Genomic DNA, 26,940 nt, shown 5'->3' with positions numbered 1-26,940 from the left:
CGTAAGTCTAATACAGTACTGTAATTTTATACATTTCTTGTGAAAAAAACATTTCTTATTCAACGGCCATAAAAGTTATTTCTATTAATGATGTTTCCAAAGCTCAACGAATTTTTCGCAGAAAAATAACTTATCAGAAAACGCGCCCGCCGTTTGGTGCGCTGCTCCGCGACGAAAACAAGCTCAAGCAATGGCGATGTCGAAGGTGCACACTCGGTAAGTAATCCTACAATTTTTTGTTTATAGCGTAGTTTATACGGATTATTTCCAAAAAAAGTATACGTATTTTGGAAATGTTCAGTCGGATTAGTCTAGAATCGATTAATTTTATGGAAGAAAATCTTTCAAACAGCCGTAGTCCGTAAACTTCACACGTGTCGGGTTGTGATTGGAAGGATTCGTAAGAAATCGGATTCCTAAAGAATGGAACGTATCTATATCTTATAGGGGGGTCGACTGTACATTTCTCAACACGTTTGATACGTGAGTAAGTACACTACACAAACGGGAACATTGGCACCTATTATATTCCACTATTGGCGCGTATTATAAAAATATATTTTGTCTTATAAGATAAAATATTGATAATTAATTTATAATTTTTATGTACTGTAAAGAAAATTTAATTCAAAAACAATTAATATTTATTTGTGTTGAATATTTTATTTCTAGGCAATTCGCTTAAGTAATTCGTCTTTATCAAAATCCAATATTGGACAAATGGTTAGTCTTCTTGCCAACGATATCATCAAATTTTATTACGTAAGTTTGAATTTCTTTTACAAAAAGCAAATAAGTGAAATATTTTATTTTTTCAGTTATCTAATTTAAAATTAAAAAACATTTTTTCCGTTAAATTGCTTAAAAATTAATTAATTATACAGAACACGTTGTATGAATATTGAAGTTATGAAGTTATCTCACATTTGTTTCTGTTATGTAGGAAACACGACTTTTCTTTATTCACACATAAATCGAAACATCCGTAAATATAGAGAATTCAAATAATCGTGAATATTTTTTACTTAATTTAAGAAAAACCAGCAGCGAGTTACCTAACTTTCCCAGAAACATTTGGTGGCGCTATCTGTTATCATATTTTATTTTAAAATTTTTTATATTTTTAACTATTATAAAATGGCCAACAGCTTAATTTTCAGTGAAGGAATGGGTTTTATAAAAAAAAATGTAAATGCTAATAACCAGTAAAGTCGTCATTGAGTCCGACACTACTGGAGATACACACGATTTTCTTTATCTCCCTGCAAAATTTCAGAAATTTTCGACTAAAAGGACGGGAGTTAAGCTTCAAACAGGGTGAACAATCATCCTGTCCCACTTACACTAACAACCATACATACAGAAGAAATTCTCGAAGTTTTTTGCATTTTTTGACGTTTCAAGATCCTCCGATTCCAAAATTGTAAAAATCTTGGGGTCATTTTTTTGAACGATGGTTATTCTTTCCATCTGTCATATGTAACAGCTGGGAAAGTAATAGAAAAAATATAATTTTATATTTGTTTGTCTGCACCGTCAGGGAGAAAGGCGATTTGTACGAAATTTTGTTAGCTAGATGATATTTAATAGGACCAGTTCGACACGATAATGCATTACTTGTATACGAAGGATGTAAATTTAATAAGTATAATTTAATAAAAAGTAAAATACATCACAAATGGATACGAGTCCAATCACCAGGAACAACTATTTCCATTGCAGAGACGACCTTTCTTTAGAGGCTCTGAAGAAAAGGTTGTCTCTGCCATGGAAATAGTTGTTCCTGGTGATTGGACATGGCAAGCAAAATTGGACTCGTATCCAGGTGTATTTTACTTTTTATTAAATTGTAATTCTGCCAGCCCTTTTCTACAAAGAAATTAATAAGTACAATCTAAATTAAATTATAAAATGATTGGGCACGAAATAATTGAACGAATAAACAATCCAAACAATTTGTATTATAGAATAATAATAATTGACTAATTGTTGGAATGCCACATCAAAAAATGGCAGAAGAATTAGATATGTTTGACGTCGAATGTCCTATATGTCGGGATATTTACATCGACACGGTTTCCCTGACTTGCGGCCATCTGTATTGCAAGACGCGTGGCTTGTCGATACGCAGAGTTTGCGTATCGACACATCGTTACGCAAACTCTGCGTAACGATGTGTCGATACGCAAACTCTGAATCGACACATCGTTCAGAGTTTGCGTGATTTTTCTGGCACTCTCGATACGCAAGACGCGTATCGAGAGTGCCAGAAAAATCACGAAACTCTGAACGATGTGTCGATCCCCGGTATGCAAAATTATAAAGAGACGATCGAGTCAAGGAAATAAATAAAATCATGGCCACAAATTACGTCATCTTCCGTTCGTGTGAGAAAACGATTCCTATCCGGACTACGTGAGCACAGGACGGGATGCGAAGAGGCCGCCGAAAATTCCAACAAGAAAACCTCCGTTCGTACGAAAATCATTCGATGTGCTTTGTGCCAAAAGAAGGTCGCACCAAACGGACTCTTAAAGCGCCTAAAAATGAGGAGTGAACGTTCGTTGATCTGTCCGAATTGCGCTTTTAAAAAATGTGCTTCCTTGCTTGCTTGCCTGCTTTCTGGCGGGATAGTTGGGCATGGCTATTTCGCCCCGTGTGTTCGTTTTTCGTCCCGGAAAGTCCACGATTGGTTGGCGTTGGTGGTGGATCATTTGCGGGACTATGTTCGCCCCACAAATGTTACTAAATCGAGATCGTCACGACATCATTCAAAATACTCGTATCAATGAATAATTTTGAATACAAATAACGCTTCGTTTCGGTGAATTAAAATGAAAAATTTCTGCTTTTTGAATCATTAAAATTTGATTTTATTGTTTACGAATAATTTATTTAATTATAACAAAAGATATAAACACCAGACTTTACGTTTCAGATCTTTTATAGATCTGTTCGTAATAACAACATTTTATATTTTAACAATTTCGCGGCAACACAAATAATTTGTTAATTGGCATGGAAACAAAATGGCGAGCTGATTTATCGGTTTGTTCTATTGGAAAACGAAAAAGAATACAACCTTTTAGAAGTTCTAAAAACTTAATTTTATTTCCCGAGTTGTTATGTATCCATAATTAAAGGAAAATATTGGAATCGTGCAATCTGACTCTCCGGATTTGTTGCGAATCTCCGTTTCTTGAGATCTCCCGAATCCAAAAAATCAAGAATACTGGAATAAAATGCCGTAGTATGTGCTGTACGTATTATGTATGCATCTGAGCGTGTGTATGTGTCAGAGGGCATCTATTTCGTTTATGAATGGAGTAAACAGTAAGAAATGAAATACGGCAAGTTATCTTGTATATATAAGGAGTATCGATGCTATTAAATTTTGGTGGTTAAAGGTCGAGGAGTGGGGAGCTAGATGTCGTGTGTCATTTCTCTAGAAGGGCGGGACTTAAAGGAAATTTACTGGATATTGGCATTTACAATATTTTTGAAAACGCGCCACTACCCTTAAAATTAAGCCACTGCTCTTAAAATTAAGTTTGATAATAATTAGTATTAAAAATAACTTTTATATTATTTTCTCGTAACAGACGACGGCAGACAACTTTTAACCTAAATCTAGTGTCATACTGTTTTTTAAACTTGAAAAACTCTTTTAAATAAACACTTATCATAATTCAACAAAATCCCTCTAAGGTCTTTTTTATTAAATTATATATCGTAGCATAATTGAAAATTACTGGACTTTCTAATGGTATCTTTAATTTTCCTTTCGAGGGCTGGGAAGATCGACGCCATTTTCTACAAGATGACCCGTGTACGAAAATACGTCACTCTTGGAAGGATAATGAGACGTTATTACACAGCAATTTAAGAAAATTAATACCCGTTTATCTATATATAAGATTATATACATATATAGCATAGGATAATTATAATAACAAGTAATTAGACATTTCGTAGCGGGTCCTCACCGCTAGAAAATTTACAAGCGATCGTGAGCTGACAAATACCTGAAGTTGTAGATCTTTTGAGAAAGTCGTACACTTGCAGGTTGGAGAGGTGGATTCGTTCCGTAGGAAGATGAAATTGGCATCTGGCTGGTAGGATCTGGTCTTGTCGAGTAGGATGATGATTAGACGGGCGGCAGAGTCGATTGAATCTTCTTGAGTGTAGAGGCTAGTTAAAATACATTTTGTAAACAAAAATTTTATCCGATTCTAAATTTGTGTTTAGTTATTTAATTACTGTACAATACATAATTCTTGGTTTCGTTAATGTTTAATGACTACGAAGTTAATGTTTATACTACTCTGATAGAAGTATTAAGACACAGACACATAAACCTTACAGTATGTCTCTGAGAACCAATATTTATTGTTTTAGAAACAATAAATATTGTTTTTCAGAGCCAAAAAGTGTGTGTGCCATAGTATTTAAAGAATCTAAGTATATATTGAAATATAATAATTGTCATTAAAAATTTGTACGTATAATTTTCTCAATGCAGAATTTGTTTTCCATGGCATACGTCATTGCCAATCCTCTCATAGTCATTGTTACGGTAGCTATATTGTGGCAGTATTTCAAGTGGACAATTCTACCTGGAATATCAGTAGTGTTTGTTTACGTTTCCATACAGTTTTTACTAGGAAAGTTGTACTCGAAACTAAGGTAACTAATTTTTCTAATTTTATAGTAAGAAACGGTATGTTCCATGTTAATAAATGGATAGTTCGTAAGACAGAGAATTTAACAATTATAAATTCACCCAGAAAGTTCAATTTTTATGATAAACACTAGTCTACTATAAATAATAGTTAAACTGTATACTGTAACCTAAGTTTTGCGCTATTAATTTAAATAATGTAGAAACAGCAAAAAAAATTTTCTCACTATTAAATACATCCACTTTTGTATATGTTATTTAGATGTATATATGTATTTACTTCATATAATGAAAATAAATTTATAGAAAAATATTTTCAAATTTTTTTTGAGGATAGATTAAAAACGGTTAAACTGGGAGATGAAAGGTTGAATCTATTAAACGAGATGATTGCTGGTATGAGATTAATTAAAATGTTTACTTGGGAAAAGCCATATGCTTCATTAATTGAAAATACCAGAAAGTAAGTTGTCTTTGAATTCATTATTTTTTAAACGTGTCTTCAGTAGACGTTTACGAAGATTTAAGCTTACTGAAAACTTTTTTTCATGGTTTTAGGAAAGAAGTAAGAAACGTCAAAGCTTCGTTATACATTCGCGGGATATCATTTGCATTGGCATACTCTTCTTCGAAATTGTTCTCCTGTATTACTTTCTTGACGTTTTTCTTCACCGGAGGCCAGTTGACCTCCCAAATGGTATTCGTCAATATGATTCTATCAGTTTGTATCTTCAGAAGCATTTTTTCTACCTTTTCCATGGCGGTCACTCAATTTGCAGAAATTTTTATTTCTCTGAAGAGATTGCAAGTGAGTATCGCTTTTAATCTTTTATTATGTACTTAACGTGTTCAAAGCTTAAGAACGAGAAACATTTGCACACGAATAGAGAGAACTGCGCATGAATGTAGACAAATATGTTAAGAACTGTTTTATTCGATGTCTAACACAGTAGAGGATTTTACAAATCAATGTTATAAAAATAAGTCTAGTGAAAAAGATACAGTAGTTGGACAGATGGAAAATGGAAAGTGCTTACCAATACCCGGGCAATGAGACATCTCACTATGGAATATGTTCATCTAGAACTACGATACATTCCTCACAACGTCGTGACAGGATGACTTCTGGCTATCATCGCTAGCAATTGTGTTCAAAAGCTTTCAACACGTGTGAAATAATTACAGTAGACCCCCATTAAACGGGTTCATATAATTCGGATTCGTATATGACGGCGAAAAAATTGCGACTGTATTCGTATAAACACGCTACAAGAGACTCGTATAATTCGGTAAAACGTCATCGCCGACTCGTGTCGGGACAGGGTTGGTCGAATCTAGATCAATAGCGGATATTGCACAAACCGTTGAGTTTAAACGAGCAGCGGACTTACTAAAAACCATTTATTATTTAATATATTAATCTACGCCAGGACCCCGAGTACCGGTGTCGGCTTTTCCTCATTGGTTAGTGCTCATTTTTCTCTTTTCCTTTGAAAACGGTGCGCAGTCGAGCCCCGAGTCTCCGAGACGTAGTCTCATCCCAAAAATGTTCTTGTCATTTTACTTGTTAAATATAAAACTAGGAAATTTCAGTGATTAATCATTTTAATGAAAATTTTAAAATACATTCTACATGTTTTGATTCAGATCGTAATTACTATTCATTCAGTACTGGCTCCCCTCTTAGTTTCATTATGAGTTTTAAATATGGTTATAACTAAACGTAATCATATAAAACCTTTGATTTTAAGTTAATTATATTTGTTTCAGGAATTTTTACTACTACAAGAGAAAGATAATGGCGCAATTACAATTGAAATGGAAAAACCGAAGCTAATTAGTAATGGGATATGGATGAAGAATATTACTGCTGCATGGAATAAAGTAAGAAGTATTTATTTTTATTTACCTAATTTTAAGCGAGTTTATGCGATTCTGTTAGTCGACAGCATATTTTGTGTGGTATTCTACGTTAGTTACATATTGAGTATACTTAAATACTTATAAAGAAAGATTCACGAATGTTTGATATTGATATACTGTGGTTGGATATGGCGTTGTAATCAAGAAACTTTGTATACGTTGTATGGATAGTGAATAATGGCAAACTGACAAATCAAACGCATTTGTCGTATAACGTCTGCTTATTTCCCTTAGAAAGTGAAAAACTTAATTTACATCCGAACTGAAGCAATTTTTTAAATACTTTATAATGGTAAAAAATCTATGTAATAGCAATGAAGGTTCTTTTAGTTTCACTTGGTTTCGATAGAAGAAGGCAAAACAACACGCGTGTTATATCCAACAAGGGGATTATTTTCGCTAGGATTATTTATGGAAACTGGTGCCTATTTAGGTTTTAGACAGGTAAACCCCGAAAATGTGACTAGCCAGTTAATCAGCCGCGTACAAATAACAATATTTGTAATTTATATGTAATTTCATCTATTTCATTACTATTATCTATTTTATCGAGCAAAACTATTCTAAAATCATTTATTTAAAACTTATTAATGGTTATTTCTTAGTAATGCATTTTATAGCAATTAAATAATTTAATTACCCTCACTATAATTTATAATTGTATTGGTATGGTAACTGCTTGTTATATATAATCAAACGTGGTCACGTTGATAGTAACAAAGAACTTGGCTTTTTGCCTCGCTTGATTAGAACTGTGCTAGTTATTTCGTTGTTTTTTTTTTTGTTTCAAAAACATAAATATTAAAACAATTAGCATAAATTTAAACATAAAAATTAATTTTCTGTATATATGTTTTACAGAATGGGGATCCAACGTTGAAAGGAATATCATTAAATGTAAAGCCGGGAGAATTGTTAGCTGTTGTTGGTTCTGTTGGATCTGGAAAGGTAAGACTTCATTATGGTACGTACTGTACACGTNATTTTTTAAAAACTTGTATTTTTATTATTTAAAAATTATTTTAAAAAATAGTCCGAAAAGTCAAAGGCTTCCATTACGTAACTGCTCTGTCCAGGAGAGGATCTATATTTCCTTATTTAAAAAATCTTAAAATCCCATCATAAATACATTTTAACCAAATGTGTTTAAAGGGCCTTGGTTTAAGCCTTATTATTCCAATTAGCTCTTATATAGATTCCAACTTGTCCGGTGGGTATGATTCTCCTTGAAATGTTTCTTTTCGTGTAAAGGAGCCATTATTGCCTCAGGGTTATCAACATAGAGAAAAATCGGGGCACACCCAACGATTTTTCTCTAAGTTACCCCGAGTTACCCCGTATCAACAACTGCTACATTCATTGTTCTTAGTTCGAGTTACACTACAACTATAAAGCTATGATACTGCTATTAACGATTTTCGTAATAGTAACCGCATACTTTATTAATAAATAATCGATGTCTTTCAGTTGGCTTTTTCCGTTGTTAATAAAAGGGAAGAAAAAATGGCTGCAAGAAGATGATTTGTATGAAACTTCCAGATATCACTCTTCAGAATATCTTGGGAATATTTTACAAAAGTAAGTTTTCATTTAATGTGGTAACTACTAACTCTCTAACGTCAGTAATCCGTTCCAAAAAATCAAACGTTCTGCCCAAAAACGTTAACCCGGAGTTTATTTCCATTATGTTAAATGGGAAAAATTATAAGGACAATCCAATATGCTCAAAATATTATATTTTGTACATCAGATGATTAATATGATTGTTAAAGAACAGTTCTTTTATATACTGTAAAATGTGTAGTATGTTGATGCACAATAAACATTGCATTTACCATATAGCACGGTAAATAATAGGAAGCGATAGAGATTTGCAGTTTTAAAATTCCTCTGGCATCATAATAAATTATAAAATTGGTTGATTATTGTTAAAACGCAGTCAGAAAAGCGTGTTTAGACTTGCTTATAGAGGCTGTTGATAATGGCGCTACGATGACTCTCGAGATGCAAATTCTGTTTGCTGACGTGCGGCGCGTTTTACTTTATGTAATTATCAGTTCAGTTTAATTACTGTCTATCAGGTTACTGGTTAAAATTAAAATTTCTGATAAATTTAATACGTTTTGTTTCGCATTTGTAAATTCAATTTTATAAAAGTTTCGGCACGGAACTTCTTCCTGACTCGGTTGGAGGAAGTTTTGCATTTCCCAAATCAAAGCCTAAATAATACTTTAGAAAAATATCTGAGGTACCTAAATCATCTGAATTTTTTCAGAGAGTGGGACAAAGAATTAGTAAAGAAAAATCCAAATTTACGGAATGCTCTATTAAGATTTATAGGATGGAAATATTTACTATTAAGTCTACTTCCAATTATTCAGGTATCTCATTGATTAAAATAGTTTTGTATTTCACAATATTTTACATCTCATAATTTTAATGTAAAATATTAATTTACATAGGTAATAAATTACTTTTTTCATTTTTAGGAAACTATTTTAACTCCAATTCAAGCCTACTTATTAGGATTATTAGTAAATTATTTTGATCATAGATCGCAAGAGAACCATCTCTCTGGATATTTATCAGCTACAGGATTTTGTGTTCTATCAATGATGTTTGCCTTTACAGGACTGTCACATTTTATTTTATCGGAAGTATTAGGCATGAAGATAAAGATAGCGTTATCTACCGTTATATACGGAAAGGTGAGAATTAATTAAAAACATTAACATGATTAAGATCTATTAAGGGAATCGTATATACAGTCGACCCCCTATAATTACGNGGTTCTTTTAGTTTCACTTGGTTTCGATAGAAGAAGGCAAAACAACACGCGTGTTATATCCAACAAGGGGATTATTTTCGCTAGGATTATTTATGGAAACTGGTGCCTATTTAGGTTTTAGACAGGTAAACCCCGAAAATGTGACTAGCCAGTTAATCAGCCGCGTACAAATAACAATATTTGTAATTTATATGTAATTTCATCTATTTCATTACTATTATCTATTTTATCGAGCAAAACTATTCTAAAATCATTTATTTAAAACTTATTAATGGTTATTTCTTAGTAATGCATTTTATAGCAATTAAATAATTTAATTACCCTCACTATAATTTATAATTGTATTGGTATGGTAACTGCTTGTTATATATAATCAAACGTGGTCACGTTGATAGTAACAAAGAACTTGGCTTTTTGCCTCGCTTGATTAGAACTGTGCTAGTTATTTCGTTGTTTTTTTTTTTGTTTCAAAAACATAAATATTAAAACAATTAGCATAAATTTAAACATAAAAATTAATTTTCTGTATATATGTTTTACAGAATGGGGATCCAACGTTGAAAGGAATATCATTAAATGTAAAGCCGGGAGAATTGTTAGCTGTTGTTGGTTCTGTTGGATCTGGAAAGGTAAGACTTCATTATGGTACGTACTGTACACGTGACAAAATGCATGCCTCGTAAGCTATACAACAGTTTTTATTGGTACGGCTTGGGATCACTGGTTGTGATCAAGCAGAATAAACATCAATATCAAATCATTCTGAACGATCAGATGCTCCCAAAATTCTGGCAACTTTTGGTATTGGTGTTTGTTAGTTTCTAAATGATATTGCAAGCTGCCACGTTTCCCGGTCGACATTGTGCTGATATCAATAATGTGCAACTGATAAATTGGTTCGCGCAGAATCCTGATCCGAACCAAATCCAATACCTCCTGAGAACTTGATCGGGGGATTCGACCAGACCATTACTGTCCAGTTTAGAAGATAATTTGTACAAACCATTATCGGGAAAATGGCAGCAAATTTTAATCGCTGTGTCCAAAACACGGTGAAGCTGTATGCCAAGAGAAATAGCGTGCTTTATATAAATACAAAAAGTGACTCCACCAGAAGCTTTATTAACATTACTTGTTAATACAGTAAAGTTTTTGGTTTGTTGAAAAAAGTGATGACATCATACAACATTGTGTGTGTGAATGTGGATATAGAGTTCTTTCGTTTTAATAGTGGTATTATAATTTAATATAGCAATAGAATTGAATTTACGTTTGAACACATGGAATTAATGATTTATTCTGTTTTATTAGACATCTTTGTTGATGTCAATCTTAAGAGAAATTCCTATTTCTTCCGGAGAATTATCAGTAAAGGGGAAAATTGCGTATGCGTCTCAAGAAGCATGGTTATTCTACGGAACAATTAGAGAAAATATATTGTTCGGCGAGACCTTTCACGAAGAAAAATACAGAAAAATACTGCATATAACGGCACTCGAAAAGGTAAAAGTCTTCTCTACACAAGTTCAATTTTCATTTTTCTGTCGTTTCAAATATTTAACTTCGTAGTTCGAAGTTGGAGCCATTTCAAAAATTTCAAGCATTTTATCTAAAATTTTATTTTTATACGAATATAATATAATTGTGATCTAATTTATTGCAGGATATTAATTTATTCTCCAAAAGAGATCTAACACGCGTGGGCGAAAAAGGAGTGATAATGAGCGGTGGCCAAAAAGCTAGAATCAATCTAGCCAGGTAAGTCAAGTCGCCTACTCAGATATTCAGTAATTTATTAGATATGGACTATTATTATATCGAAGTAGCCTGGAAAGATAGGAATCTACTAGGAATAAAAACATAATTTCTTAATTTTAATAAGTATTTTCATGATATGTTATACATGTTTTCAGAGCATTGTATCTGGATGCAGATATATACATTCTCGACGATCCGCTGAGTGCTGTGGATACTCCAGTAGCGAGTCACATATTCGAAAAGTAAATTGAAGTTTCTTACTAAGAAGTAACTAAACACTCATTTAAATATAACTAATTACTTACAGGTGTATAATGGAATATTTATCCGAAAAGATTTGCATTCTTGTTACCCATCATGTTCATTTCTTAAAATTTGTAAATAAAATTTTAGTACTGAAAGAGGTAAGAAAATTTTACTTAATTTTACGGAAAATAATTTTTTAACTTTTTTAATTACTGTCGAACTTGATTAATTTGAAGCATTGAATAATCAAACTTTTTACCGTTAACGCTTAAAAATTTTGTATTAAATCTATTTGGGTAACGAAACGTAATTTCTATTGCCCTATCACTGGAAAAATATATATATATTACTAAACGTTTTCATCTTCCAGCAAAACGTATAAAAATTCAAACATTGAAGAGATACAGCTATTCAAAGTAAGGCGGGTATGGTACGAAACATCTCTTCAGCATGAGAGACATAGTGCGCAGATTATGGACTGTACAGTATTAACCTGTATTATAACCACAATCTGTGACAGTATGGCCTGAGCTGATCTGTTCAAATTTAAATTCTATTTGGTGCATTTCAATTCGAAACGAACTTTTTGAGCCTGAAGCTGGAATAGGATGAATTCCGAAAACGTTTGTGAATTTTTATCTTTTTGCGGAAGCTACAAAGACTTATCGGTTTGAATCTATTCGGGTATTTTCACGAATTTATATATTTTCTTTAATTAATTTTAGGGAAAATGTCAAGCGATAGGCGATTATAATAAAATTATAAACTCGGGAATAAATATGGGAATTTCAGCAAAAGACGAAAGCTCCATCGAAAACGAGAAGGAATTTTCCAGTAAAACTTTTGACCACAAAGAATTAAGTGTTTGTAGCGTTGAAAAGGCTGCTGCTGTTGATGACGCTGTGAGTGATGAAAAGCTTAATATATATTTTTGGTGAAATTTTCTCATGGTTACAAATTTATAAAGCAACGTTAATAATTAGCGTAAATCGATACATTTTTTCATGCTTTTTAGCATGAAAAAAATGTATCGATTTACGCTAATTATTAAAATTAAACGGAGTNGAAAATTCCGTGGACGGACAAGATAACCAATGCACAGGTCTTGCAGTACATGCACACGGACCGGGACCTGATCAAAACCATCATCAGCAGGAAATGCAAATACTCAGGCCACGTTGCTAGGAACTACCAAAAATACCATCTACTGCCACTCATCCTGGAGGGCAGGATTGAAGGCAAGAAACGTCCAGGTAGACCAAAATCGGCCTGGCTAGATAACATCAACACCTGGTTTCACATGACAACAGCACAAGTTCTACACACAGTGATAGACAGAGAACAATATCAAAATGAAGTCGCAAACGCCATTCGGCAGCATTAAAGAAGAAGAATACATCAAAATACTGTTTCCAGATATATAATATATGTAGTTTTCATGATATTTGAGCATGTAAAAACTTACACGAAATTCATTAACCGAGAATAAGCCAGAATCATTAATAATCAGCTAAAAACGAATATTTATTTATAATTGTGTGAGGCTTTGGACAGGTCCGAACCCTGACTAAAATTCGCATTAAAATATATTTTTTTAAAGAAAAAAAAAGAAGCTAGAAATAATTTTTTAATGAAAACACGACTTTTGGCTTTACAGGACATCCCTTAGCCCGAATAAGTCCATTAAATCGAGGTTTTACTGTATTTAAAACTATTTACACGTACTAATTAAGTGATTTTAAATATCCCAGGCTATTGTCATGAATAATTCCTAAGAGTCATAATTTAAAGTCAATAATTAAAGGAAGCTTTCAAAATTGCAGATTTAATATAAATTTAAAGTAATTATTTTCTGTATACAAAAAACAGTGGTCTTTTCAATTTGTTGCTAATGCAATTTTCTAATCTTCTAGGTTTTTTAAATTCTGGGGAAGTTATGAAATTGCATTTTACAAAATTATATACTTATTATCAACTTTGTCTTAGGTAAAAGAAAATGAAAAAACATCAAAAGAAATAAAAGAAAAACGATTTGGATTATATTTGTATAAGGCTTACGTGAATGCGGGAGCGGGATTCTTCTTCAAAATGACGATGATCTTTATGCTGGTTGTATCGCAGGTTGTTTTACAAGGCAGCGATTTTTGGCTGAGTAAATGGTATTGTTTTAAACACTATTCATATTTTTTACTTAATTTATTATTAAATTTTTGAACAAATGAGCAAAGCAAAGGGCCCTTTGCTGGCTCATTTGGTCCCTCGAGGAAGTTGAATCGTCACAAATTTTTATTACAAATGGTCTATACTAGGAACAAGTGGTTTAAGCTGGTGGGGAGAACCACGTAATTATGGAATTGAAACATTTTTATGTGGGATGTTCAAAACATTCTTGATATTCTTACAATTAGTAGTATATTTGATATTTCAATATTACAGAATTATTTTGATAATATTTTCAATCGAAAGTGAATAATTAGATGCAGAATGAGAAAATTTTAATATTTATTACACGTACGAGCATATTCTACGAAATGTTTTAAAATAATATCTATGGGAATAATGGAAAAACAGCGGATAATTGAAATATTTATTTCTTATAAGTCAAAATTCGATTTACCGCCGTCTTTTTCTTTACTTCCGAAATTGGCGTTAATTTGATGTGCCTCAAATAATAAGAATTTTACATAGTAGACCAATATATAATTCTTTGTCTTTAGTATATAGCGAATTATATACTAGTGAGATCTATCGATACGTACAAGTTTGACTTTGAGCGTTTATATGTCGTGTGATTTGGTGATTCGAAATGTTGATAGAGACATTATTTTCAGGATAAAAGACGAAACAGATTATTACGAAAATTTAACAAGAAATTTTAATGATTCTAAAGCCGAATATATCCTGGAAAGTCGTCAAATTAACGTGTACGTTTATTGCGCTCTGATCCTCGCATCCTTCGTCTTTACAGTTATTTCAGTTTCGTTATTCTACGAAATGTCCATCGCCGCATCCATCAATCTTCATAAGAATATGTTCCGTTGCATCATCCGTGTTCCAATATCTTTCTTGGATACGAATCCCATTGGTATGTTAATTAAATTATTTATTGTTTTAATTGTTCGTTCGTAAAATTATGTGAAAAATTAAATCGCAACAGAGATTTTATATCGCTTGCTGGAAAGGATAAAAGGCACCCATTCTGCCAACATTTGAATAATTACATAAATTACTTTGAATGTTGAGCTTATAAACAAATAAGTGATATTTATTATGTAATAGAAGAATTAATTTTATATTTGGTTTACTATTTCATTTTTTTAATATCTGAAAATCAAATATTATAGGAAAGATATTGAACCGATTTTCGAAGGATATTATGAGCGTGGACGAAATGTTATCGTTTGTGTTTCAAGATGTAACACGAGTAAGTTCGGTATACTCTAATCCTTAATGATGAATATATAATTTTTAAGATAAATATTAAGGTAAACCTATTATATTATATTATCTTAAATATACCGTATGTAATAACATATTGTTTAGATTAGTTTTAACAAATTCTTATATGTTACGATTTTGCATAATATTTAAATTATTTAATAAGAATAGTTGTTTTCGAGTTGTTATACTGTATTTTTCTACGCCAAAAGTGCCACAGTGGTGAGTTTTGGTAAAATATTATTATGGGAATTTGTTTTACATGTTTTGAAACGTTACCGTATCCGATTTGTTGCATTTGGACTTCTAAATCTGTAAACAACGTTGCCTAGAAGTACTTTGTTTCCGATTACCCGGTATATAACTTAAAGAATCAATATTTAAAATTTGTTAGAAACAGTAAAACCTGTGCGATTATTCGCTTACAAATGTTATCTAACCGAAGACAGCAAAAAGTATTTATCTTTCGCACCCATTCTTTTTTGGAAGAGAACTTAGCTTCTTTTCCTGGAGGTTTTTATTGTCTCAATACGTGCCGTTGTATACCAATCTCGGATGATCCTTTTAAATAATTTAGCACATTGAGGCAGGAAACAGCTGGATAAAGTTTGTCTACGTTACCTGACATTGTGGTACTGTATTGTGGAAGAAAAGATGAATGCGAAGACTACTGTTTTAATTGAATGTTTTAAAAATCAGTTTATTCTAATAAGTGTTTCTTCCCATCGTGCTTATTTGTAAGACGATACACTTCCGAATAAGCAGTACATTTCATGCACTTATATCTGTGGTAAAAGTCGTTTGTAGAAAATAAAATCTTTCTTATTTATACTTAAATGATTTAGACATTTCTGCGAAAATATTTTTATTATATATAGCAATTTTCTGTTTTAATTAATGCATGTATTTCAGAAAGCTGCCAATCTTCTGAGCATGATCGTCGTTCAAGCTATCATCAGTCCTTATCTACTAATATTTTCTTCGGTCATATCGGTTATATTTTATTTTATATGGACTATCCACAACCGAGTATTAAAAAGCTTAAAACAATTGGAAGGAAAATGTAAGTCTTTCTTATTATTATTATTCATTTCTAAATAAAAACACCACTTATGTAACGGTTTATGTATTGGTAAGGATTTACCGTGGGTATTTCTTATCGGTGAAAAGCTAGTTAAAGCGAAAATCGACATTCCATATTGTTTTAAACTTAAACGTAAATGAGTTAATTAACGTAATTATACTTTGTTACGATTACCTAATCGTTACGAAACTTATATCGATTTTTTCATGCCTAGTTACTTTTCACCCATCTCGTATATGAAAATATAGTTTCAAATTATGTATGTTAACAATATTGAATACGTCAGTATATTAATTTTTAACAAATTATAGTAGTTATATTTGTATATAATATAATTATTATTCTGGCGTAGTACTATTAAATCGATGGAAAAATTTGGTAAATAAATTGTTTTCTCAGCGAGAAGCCCCGTATTTTCTCACCTGAGCGCATCGCTTTACGGAGTAACAACTATCAGAGCTTTCGAGGTGGAAAACAACTTCAAAAATGCATTTAACAATTACCAAGATAAGCACACCGCCACGTGGTTCCTTTACGTGGCCTTAAATGGTTGGATTGCCGTTTGGGGTTATCTAATTTGTTTCTTTAATCTCGTAATTATTGTTGTTATATTGAACGTCGTCATGACCTCAGGTAGATGCACGTATATTTATTTTTTAATTTTATTAAAATCTACTTGGATCTTATTTTTCATTTTTATAGACAATTCAGGAAGCATGGTGGGACTAGCATTAACTTATGCGATATTGATAATAATGAGTTATCCGTGGCTGATTAGACAAGCTTCCGAATTGGATTATCAGGTAGGTTTTATCGTGATGCTATGGAATTTATAAATAATGAACCTAAAACTAGACTTATATCTTTAGAATGTAATAAGATTTATCCTGAAAACATCAAACAAATCAGGTCATTGGTGCATTTTCCAATGATTACAAGTTTTAACGCGTTTTTCTTCTCTTCAAACGTGTCATAGTTGTATTCAAAGGAGCGTAAAGAACAGGTGTATTCAAATCTTGCAGCTCTAAAACGTTTTCCGAATCTGTAATATTGATAATTTATTGTTTACATTGTATACAGTTCGGAGATAGAAAATATTATCTGTGACAAACTTCAAATTTACTGTTTTATTTATTAAATTGTCTTTAGATGAACTCCGTTTCACGCATATTGAATTACAGTAAATTAAAATCGGAAGCGGCGTACGAATCTCCTCCCGATAAACAATTGCCCGCAGAGTGGCCCGATAAAGGAGAAATCGATTTCGATGACGTTTCCTTGCAATATTCCAAGGACAAAAACACGGTTTTAAATAACATAACGTTCCACGTTAACCCGGGAGAAAAAGTAAGATGTTTATTAATTGCATGTTACTGAGCATAAATAAATTTTTGTATATACTTTACAAAGAACAATATTAATCACACTACACCTTAACACTTTTCCAGAACCAGTGTTTGAGGTGTAGCGTGATTAGTATATTTGTTTCCAGTTTTTCCACAAATGCTTACAAGGAACATTTAATTTACGATTGTTTTCATCCCAGATAGGAATTGTTGGACGAACGGGAGCGGGTAAAAGTTCCTTAACAGCGTCCTTGTTCCGTATGACAGAACCCACGGGAAAAATCACCATCGACGGAATTGTAACTAAAGATATTGGACTTAGGGATCTAAGAAGAAAAATTTCCATAATTCCTCAAGTCAGTATTAAATTTTGTCAAAGTATTAGGACCACTGATTTAAATAAACACTGCAAAATCTGGCGAATTCAAAACTTCTGGTGTTAAAACAACAGTACACGTATTATTATTTTTAGGATCCAGTATTATTTAACGGTCCACTACGCAGAAACATCGATCCTTTTAATGAATATTCGGAAGAGATGTTGTGGCAAGTAATGGAAGACGTAGGTTTCAATTTATTATATAATTTTTTTATGTAAATCTAAAATTTAATATATTTATACAATAATATATATATATAAAGGTACAGTTAAAAGAAGTTATTGATAAATTACCCGGCGGATTGGATACAAATTTAACAGAAGGAGGTCGCAATTTCAGTGTTGGTCAAAAGCAATTGATATGTCTCTCCAGGGCAATTCTTCGTCAGAACAAAATTCTTGTAATGGACGAAGCAACCTCGAATATTGATAATTTGTAAGTTAATAATCGTTTGTATTTAAAAATTCAGTTTATTTTATTTTTAATAGTTTAGACAATTTATATAAATGCATATAGAAAGAAGACACGTGCCATTTCCAATATATATTATAAATTCCGCTGTACACGTAATAGATGACATCATTAAGAACCCCACACATTTGGTTACGAGAAGTAAGATAAGGATTCGTAAATACAATCGACTCCCCTGTAACACCGTTGATAAATCCGTTTTATATGAATTCCATGTTGTACGAGTCACTTAGATTTTACAAATAGTTGTGCCGGACTGTGAACGGCTCACGTATTTGTAAAATCTAAGTGACTCGTACAACATGGAATTCATATAAAACGGAATTATCGACAGTGTTATAGGGGGGTCGACGGTAGTGATATCGGGATGACGTTTTTCTCACTAACTACTGTATTTACTTAAAAACCGTTTAAATTTGTTACGCTTAGAAACTATAAATATTCCTTGTTTTCCATTATTATTCAATGAATAGTGATCACTTTATGTCCCCCGAAAATTGCAGGTCCTCCAATAATACAATAAGAAGATACTATGACTCAATTATTTTATATTTTTAGGACCGATTCGTTAATACAGAAAATCATACGAGAGAAATTTCTCACTTGTACAGTATTAACTATAGCTCATAGACTGAATACGGTTATCGAGTCGGATAGAATAATGGTAAGTTTTTCTATAAATACTAAAATATAATATTTATTATAATAATAAATTGTGATTCTGCAGGTTTTAGATACGGGAAGAATTCAAGAATTCGACCATCCATACGCGCTGTTGAAAAACACAAACGGGGCCTTTTATAATCTGGTGAAAAATACGGGAGAAATGGGAATGAAAGAATTGTGCAGAATTGCTAAAGACAGTTACTTTAAAAAAATTTCTACTAAAACTAAATTATAAAATAATTTATTATTTTATAATTTACTTTTTTATGAGACTGGTTTATCAAGGAATTGAGATAATTTTTTAAATAGCAATCAAATTGTCTGGACAAAACACAGTTGATACGCTAATCTGGCAGTTTGTTACGTGTAATTGTATGAAATTCTTATTGTAATATCGTGTAAGAAAGACACTTTATTCGTTTTGTGTAAAAATTAAGGAATAAAACAGCGAGTTTTATAAATTCTTGTTAAAAGTACTCTTCATCTATGTTTTCGCTTTATAAACTATTTTATTACATTTACATTTATGCGAAAGGTTCCGAAATTCGTATATCTTGTATTTGTTGCGTGTGGAAGTAGGGTTAGTCGGTCGTTGTGTTATCAAAGCCAGAGGTTCTACTAATTTTAATCTAAAGTATAGAAATGGGATTGTCACCAGTATGGTTTGGGTGCGATGCCTACCGGATTTAAGAGAGATATGCATACTTTTTCTAAAATATATTGTGAACTTAATTATATTTATTAATTTTAGAACCTCACTGAATACAAAAGGAAGGAAATTAGTGTGTCATTAGAAAAAAAATATCCGAAAGAAACGTATTTCTTCCAGCTGCAAGAACTAATCGAGTTATTCAAAATGAAAAAAAGTATTGTTTATTAGTGTTTACAATTTTTTACGTAAAATTCCTCTTCGCCCTCTAAATTAAGCTTTTGCCATTTTATAATAATTAATAATATAAAATGTTTTTAATAACAGAATTTCGTAACAGATGGCGCCACACACATTATTAAAGACGATTTTAATTTTAAAAATAATTTTTTTAACAGCCAGAAAAGTTAAGCAACTCGTTGCTGGATTTTTTCTTAATTTATTTGGGTAATATTTTACGTCTTTACTTTTTTTGTTGCAGCGGGATGCATTATGTTAAATAAAGTTAAGGGATTAGATGGATTCGAGAGTGATTTAAGGGGTGCGCAAATTTAAGGGACAGAGAGCAGTGGGCGAGTGGTCTCCGTTGCCGCTCATCGTAGTGGTGACCAGACCCTAAAGACTGGGAGGTTCGTCGTGGGTTCGCGCCACGGTCGGACAGGCTGGCTGCTTGGAGTTTTCCGGGTTTTCTCCTTGCCTATAACGACTGAATAGGAGGCCAGTTCCCCATAAAAGTCCTCCCGGAAGGCATTTATTTCCCGCGCGTACGTATGGCTGTTCGATACAGCCGGCTAATCGGTCGCCTAGCGATCATACACATACACAAGTCTACTCGGAGAAAGAGCCTACATTGAGCTAAAATCTCCATATAAACACCATCGAAGAAGAAGAAAGAAAGAAAAGGGACAGAGAGAGTAAGTCGGGACACGTTAGAGAGAGGAAAAATGAAATAGTGGTCTCCGAAAGTGACAACGTTGAGTTTCAATTTTTCTTCTGTTTAAAATGTAAGTACCTTTTCTTCGTGTTTTAAATTAAATTGTGGCGTTTCTTACCTATCTTAACATAGTATGTATTTCACACCTCCCCTCGCCAGTTAGACTATGCCTACGACAACGAGTTAGACTATGCCTACGATCGCGACGCATTTTTAAGACAAAAAGTAGTTCTTACTTATACAAAAGTTGGCCACCCCTGCCGTATAGGACTAGAGTTTATGTACTGTACTTTAATTTACATAATAATTTAAAATCTGTTAAATAAATAAATAATTGTAGTAGGATATATTAATATTTATCGATTGTTATAAATACGCAACAAATATAAGTAGGCCTAAAAAGAATGCTTATTTTGCCTGATAAAGCATTCGTTTTAATTCATCTTTGATAACACGAGATAAACATCTACATATTCTTTTTTATATCAAATGGAATTTTTCAATCATGTTAAATTTTAAAAAGCTGTTTTCAATACACAACTGTTAAATAACAAAAAAAATCAATTAAGTAAAATTTAACTTAAGAGTTCGATTAAATTTATCAAATATTTTTAACTCTCAACAACGTAAAATCCAAATCTTTAATTAATGAATAAAAATGCTTCGAGTCATTTCGTGGCATTGGAACTGGAAGGGCAAGTATTTTGCATTAGAAATTTCTTTTTAATATTATTAAATATTATCAAATGGCGACCCAACAAATTATTACTCGATCGACAATTATAATCCAATAAAACAGCTCCCCGTAACGAAGTTTCCAAGTGCAACCAAACGGCTAGTTCGTTAAATGATTTGTTGCACGTTTATTGGCTTAGAGAAAGAGTAGGCGGTTATCGCGATGTAAGCAGCCAATAACCAGCTCTACTATTGACAGAAGGAAAATTGTCATTTATTCAATAACTATCGAATTCGTTTTGTTTTCTCGATTAAATGTAGCAAGGAATTCGTGATTTGAGCATAACTGGAGAGCAGTTGTACAGATTTAAACTCGCAATACCATTATTTCGTTTCAACGTTTATAACAAGTGCAGTAACCCAGTTCGACTCGTATAGGACGTAGTGAGATTCATTTTCGCTATCGTAGATTTGACTAAAACATAATTCTTAATCCAAATTTATATAATGGACATTCTATTAAACAGAATGACATTAAAAAAACTTATTTCTTTGACATATAAAAAATAATTTATAAATGAAAGTAATTAACTGGTTTTGTTTTAATGAATTCGAAGTTACGCTGCTATCGACGTACGGTACTGTACAGTACGTCTTTAGCTAATTAAACGCAGTAAATATATATATAAATATAGGCTATATATATATATGTAAATATATTATAATGTTATATAGCCTATATATTCCCGAATATACAAAACTTACTCAACAGATGGCGGCTGTAATCTGTTGTTTCAACCAAGATCTACAAACAAGATCAGGCTATGGAGCCGCTATTTTGAATCCGCAGTTCCAATGTCATGGTATAGATTTCGTGCCGTAAACTGAACGTTCCTTGGAGTTCAAGCCACAGAATTTTTTTTATAATTTCAAATAGAGTAGTTTTTCATTTAGAGGTTACTCTGACACGTAATTAAAATATTTAATTACACAATAATCGTTAAAAATGAAAAAAAAATTATTCGCTGCAATATCTTTTCTACGGGACAAATCGATTTAAGATCATTCTTCGAATAACTTATTATTTTTGGTTAATTCGATAAACGTGACTGTTGCCTTATTTAAATATTTTGCAACACACGAGATAATACTTTTAATTTACGAACACTTACTGACAGTTAACGAACGATACGTCGCAAATCAGCAGCCGAAATATTAGGATTAGAGTAAATTAATATACTGTGTTAATATCAAACAGCCAAATTTTCTTATAACTTATACTTTGAAAAAATGCTGATTGTCGTTTATATTAATAAGTTATCAACTTACATAAAATATAATAGTAAAATAATATTTTATATTTAAAAAAGGAAATCAATTGACGTTAACGTTATGCAAACATGGAAGGTGATATCCAATGATAAGAATTCAAGTTCATCGAGGCTTTGTCTCTCAATTGAAAGATTTTTAAGAAGTTACAAACATGAGCGATCCTGAAGAAATACAGAAATTTAGAGCAAAGAGATGTGCATTATAACTACTCGTGTAAAATTTTATTTTAGTTTCTATGCTGTTCCTATCAAAACGTCTTTCCGGTTACGCCACGATAGTGTTCGTGATGCTGACAATGCACCCCTGATCTATTGTTTATCCAATAACGATTTCGAGATAACATCGTCCAATTAGAAGAGAGGTCTGAAGTTTTATTTACAATAAATAAAAAATGCAAGAACAGAATTTCTCGCGGATGAAATTTACGAATCCGGAAGTAGAACCGAACAAAGAGAACCCAGTTTTGAGTTAGGGTTATGTTATGCAATTTCAGTATTTACAGAATACTTTTTACAATCAAATTTATTAGTTTTATTAATATACGTGTGTAGCAAATAATTTGATTTGCCAATGAGTAACTTGTACTGTTTTCAAAGCGCTTGCCAATCAATTTTGCCTTTCAGAGTAAGATTGTTACCTTAAATAAGAGTCTTAAATATTGTTCCTGTATTAGCGCAGTATAATTTCTATATACACAATCAATCCAAGCTTCTAACAATAGAACAACTTTATTGTAGATTATAAAAAAGCTCACCAGCTTTTCATGGACTCGCGTGAACGACTAGAGCATGTCGTGGCAGAATGCCCAATGGCACCATCTCGCTAGAGATATATCCGCCGCCCTTCCATAGCCAGATTATAACCACGACAAATATAACTTACCTGCAATGATTCATTGTAACCCATTCCTCCTATTTTCAGGTAGCAACAGTATACCACTCTGTGTAGGATGTGGACACGAAGCGTGGGGTGATGTTTACGGAGCTTACGCTTGCAGATCTTGTACGAATTTATTCCTATCGTGTGTTTTCGAGAGATTAACCCCGATGTGTAAAGTAATGCAAAACACGAGACACCTTGGATGTAAATTTTGCAAATTGGAAAGATTATATGCCAGTGGATTAAAACCCATACTAGTAAGAAAGAATAGTAGTAGAACGTGGTACATGAAAGAAGTTTGAAGAAATGCAAAACTGTCGAATACAGTGATATGTCTTTTGAAGTATGAATTATATTCCTTACAAACTAAACATTTCAAACCGAAGAAAACAATGCAATAAAACTACTTTTTTTTTATTTAGGATGCTATTTTGAAGGAAGAAATTGCGATAGTAGAAATGTACCGTTTTGATATTATAAAAAATTGTGCGTTATGGTTTGGGTCTTATTTCAAGAACAGTACGATAAGGGAACGAGTATGACTCGTAACTCAAAATCTTGGAATAACTTCCACCGTAAAAGTGCATACGAACCTGTGTTCAAAACAGCATTGTTTTAAAGTTACGATATCTTTGAGACGTGGACTCATTGTAAATGTTGACGAATTAGAACCGGATTGTGGCATCCAGTCAATAATTCGGCCGCCGCTGGTTATTGTGAATCAATCGCGCGCCAAACAATGCGGTCAGGAAAGAACCCAGTATTATAGTTGGCTGTGTCATTTTCGACAGCCTACGAGTATGCATTCTCGACCGTTTTTTTATGTCTTTTTATGGTTGGAACTATTCAAAGAATAAACCCCGAAAATTTTCGTTTATATTTAGAATCACTCTGTGAAATTCATATTTCATTTAAGGAAACGAAAATATTCGATTTTGCTGCAAGAGGACAGCGTATGGCAGGAGTTTGTTTGTCAATCCACGCTCACGACGTATTAAAAGCCATGTATACTTATATCGATCCTTACAAGTGTCAAATTAAACAGTATCAAGACTTATTGATGGAGGATTTGAATGTTTTACATAGATTTCTCGATGTATATCGAGGACGTCTCCCGAGTGAATCGGAAAAAGGTAACTATATATTAATGGTTTGTCTATATCCATTCATTAGTTGTTTTTATTAATGAGTTGTTACAATATATTTTCTTTATTTTTTTATAACGTTATTCCACAAACAGCTTGATTGCTAAACGTATTGGAAGGAGTGGTAAAATGTAATAAATCCCTAACAAATGGCAGGCAAAATATTTTGTAAAACTTAAAATTGTTTTCAATCCGGATAATCATTAATGCTAAAAACATTTCTGTAATAACAACCGGACATTTTCGCGCTTATTTAATCTAAATTTTTTATGTATAGTATATAATAAAATTGATGACGTTCTACGTGTTTCTTTTGTTCTTTCGATTTATTGAATACAGTATTTGATTGGAATTGCAGTTATGTAACAATAATATGGGGTGTTAACAAATAATCAAATGTTGAATATCGTCTACAGGAAATGAGGAAAATCTCAGTTGATTTAATATTTAATACTTGGTATTTTCTGGAAAATGCCAGTCGTAATAATCAAAATACAAATTTGTTGCGCAGATCAATGTAAATTGATAGCGAATGTAAACTGGATTGACACCGCTCGCAACTTGCGATCAGACTATAGATTTTACGAATTTTGACCTTTAATATCTGAACCCATACATTAAAATTTCGGTTTCGTCACGACCTCGGCCTTGCCGAGTTATACATATACTCTGTTCTATAAGTGATAGATACACATGGAATAGCATTAATTTAAAAAAAAATATGCACGTTACAAAACAACACAAAGAAATTGATTGTTGGTTTATTATGATATCATACAATAATTAATTTATTAAAAAACCAGTAATAAAATAAAGGTATAAATGACTTTAACCATGTTGTATAGGATACACTTGTCCTAAAATGATAGACAATTCCACACAAATAATAATTGATTGCCAAATATTACTCATTTATAATATATTGTTTTAATCAGAGTTTTTTTTTTCTTTCCTGATCTGTTATTTCGTGCCAAGCGTGTCCATTGCTAAGATATAAAATGTTTTCTATAAGATTAAACTGTTCCACTTTCTCATGATGTTATGACATACCCTTTGCCGAAATTCATTTCCAAGTTGATTTTGTAATAAGAGCCGAAGCATTATCTTGTTCAATTTGGAAAAACCTCCTCAAATTTTTCTTTAAAGTGCATTTTTAGTATATGTTGATATCCTACAGCAAAAATCTAGCAACGAGTTGCTTCACTTTCCCGGCACATTTAAAACTGCGTGTTCTGGCGTCATCTGTTACGATATTTTATTATAAAAAAAATTTTAATTTTAATTATTATGAAATGGCAAAAAGCTTCTAAGGGTAGGGATGGGTTTTATGCAAAATTGTAAATGCTAATATTGAGTAAAATCCTTATTAAGACAACCCTACTTGAGATATGGCACACGACCCCACTGTCTCCCAAGCCACTCGATCTTTAACCACCAAATTTTAATAGAATTAATCTCCTAAAACACAAACCTGCCTGCAAAATTTCAAAATTTTTCGACAAAACATACTAAAGAAAATTATGCTCCGCCGCACACTAACATCAGTATATACAGAAAACTCACCCGATGTTTTGAATTTATCGACGTTTAAATGTGCCCCGAGTACAAAGATGTAAAAATTTCAGAGGTCATTTTTTGACAGGTTGCCATACTTTTCCTCTGCTATATATGACAGCCAGGAAATTAAAAACTTAGCCAGATTCAACGGAATTACAAAAAAGCTAAAAGTACTGTATTAGTACCGATGTTATTAGACAGCTACCGTGTTTCCCCGAAAATAAGACATCCTCTGAAAATAAGACCTAGCAGAGGTTTTGTCAAATTGCTAAATATAAGGCCTCCCCCCGAAAGTATGACCTAGCAAAGTTTTTTTTTTTACTCGTAACGGTCATCGACAGACGGTTGAAAGTGGCCGTCGGCTTTTTTGAAAGTACAGCCACTGATTGGTCGGCAGACAATCCCCACGCGGCATAATTTGCATAAGACTATGGCTTGGGTATCACGGATTTGCATAACGTTAGGCTGGTGATCGCTAATTGGTTGGCCGGGAATCACGCCACATTACATTTGCATAGTGCTACGGTTCAGTAAGCACTAATTGGTCATGGAGCCCGATGTCGACGCTATGGAAAGGTTAAGTTGAAGAAAGAGTGGGAAGTCAACTCCTGAACTTTCCACTCTCCCTTCCTCCTGAACACTCGGGAACTTTGAAATTTCACTTCGGTTGTATTTAAGTTCAGTTCGACACGACCGGATGTACGTCACTCTCGTCTAAGTTCGAGTTGGGAAGTTTTTGTTCAATAATAAATGTGAATTCTTCTTCGTGGAAAAATAAGACATCCCCTGAAAATAAGACCTAGCGCCATCTTTGAGAGCAAAAATTAATATAAGACACTGTCTTATTTTCGGGAAAACACGGTATACAGGGTGTTCTATTTTAATTTTTAGACCAAAGTATCTCGAAAAACATGCATACTACGAATGAAAAAAGGGGACACATGTCGGATCTACTAATTTCCTCATAGAATGATGCTACTATCGCCGA

General features: G+C 32.5%; 1 protein-coding gene across 1 annotated transcript; it reads left to right on the top strand.

Moving 5' to 3' along the window:
* Positions 1-680: 680 nt before the first annotated feature.
* Positions 681-19,228, top strand: LOC111629336 (multidrug resistance-associated protein 4-like). Its single transcript, XM_023373226.1, has 25 exons — positions 681-762; positions 4,523-4,686; positions 5,019-5,144; positions 5,240-5,489; positions 6,452-6,565; positions 7,466-7,552; positions 9,094-9,312; positions 9,935-10,021; positions 10,704-10,895; positions 11,056-11,150; positions 11,306-11,392; positions 11,458-11,554; positions 12,122-12,298; positions 13,383-13,555; positions 14,228-14,481; positions 14,741-14,820; positions 15,747-15,897; positions 16,318-16,551; positions 16,621-16,721; positions 17,068-17,265; positions 17,465-17,620; positions 17,737-17,826; positions 17,907-18,079; positions 18,674-18,779; positions 18,843-19,228. The coding sequence occupies exons 1-25, from the start codon at positions 721-723 to the stop codon at positions 19,014-19,016; spliced, it is 3,627 nt and encodes a 1,208-aa protein (XP_023228994.1). The 5' UTR covers positions 681-720; the 3' UTR covers positions 19,017-19,228.
* Positions 19,229-26,940: the final 7,712 nt, after the last annotated feature.

This window comes from Centruroides sculpturatus, unplaced genomic scaffold (assembly GCF_000671375.1).
Source record: "Centruroides sculpturatus isolate CEXI.00-Female unplaced genomic scaffold, Cexi_2.0 scaffold395, whole genome shotgun sequence".
Lineage (NCBI taxonomy): Eukaryota > Metazoa > Arthropoda > Arachnida > Scorpiones > Buthidae > Centruroides > Centruroides sculpturatus.
This window is presented reverse-complemented; position numbering and strand designations above follow the sequence as displayed.

What these genes read in the sequence shown, in the direction of transcription:
- LOC111629336 (XM_023373226.1), top strand. Translation starts at nt 721, where the DNA reads ATGGTTAGTCTTCTTGCCAACGATATCATCAAATTTTATTAC. An exon ending in AAGTTGTACTCGAAACTAAG is followed by an intron (nt 4,687 to 5,018) that starts GTAACTAATTTT and finishes TTTTGAGGATAG; the next exon opens with ATTAAAAACGGTTAAACTGG. An exon ending in AAATTTCCATAATTCCTCAA is followed by an intron (nt 17,621 to 17,736) that starts GTCAGTATTAAA and finishes TATTATTTTTAG; the next exon opens with GATCCAGTATTATTTAACGG.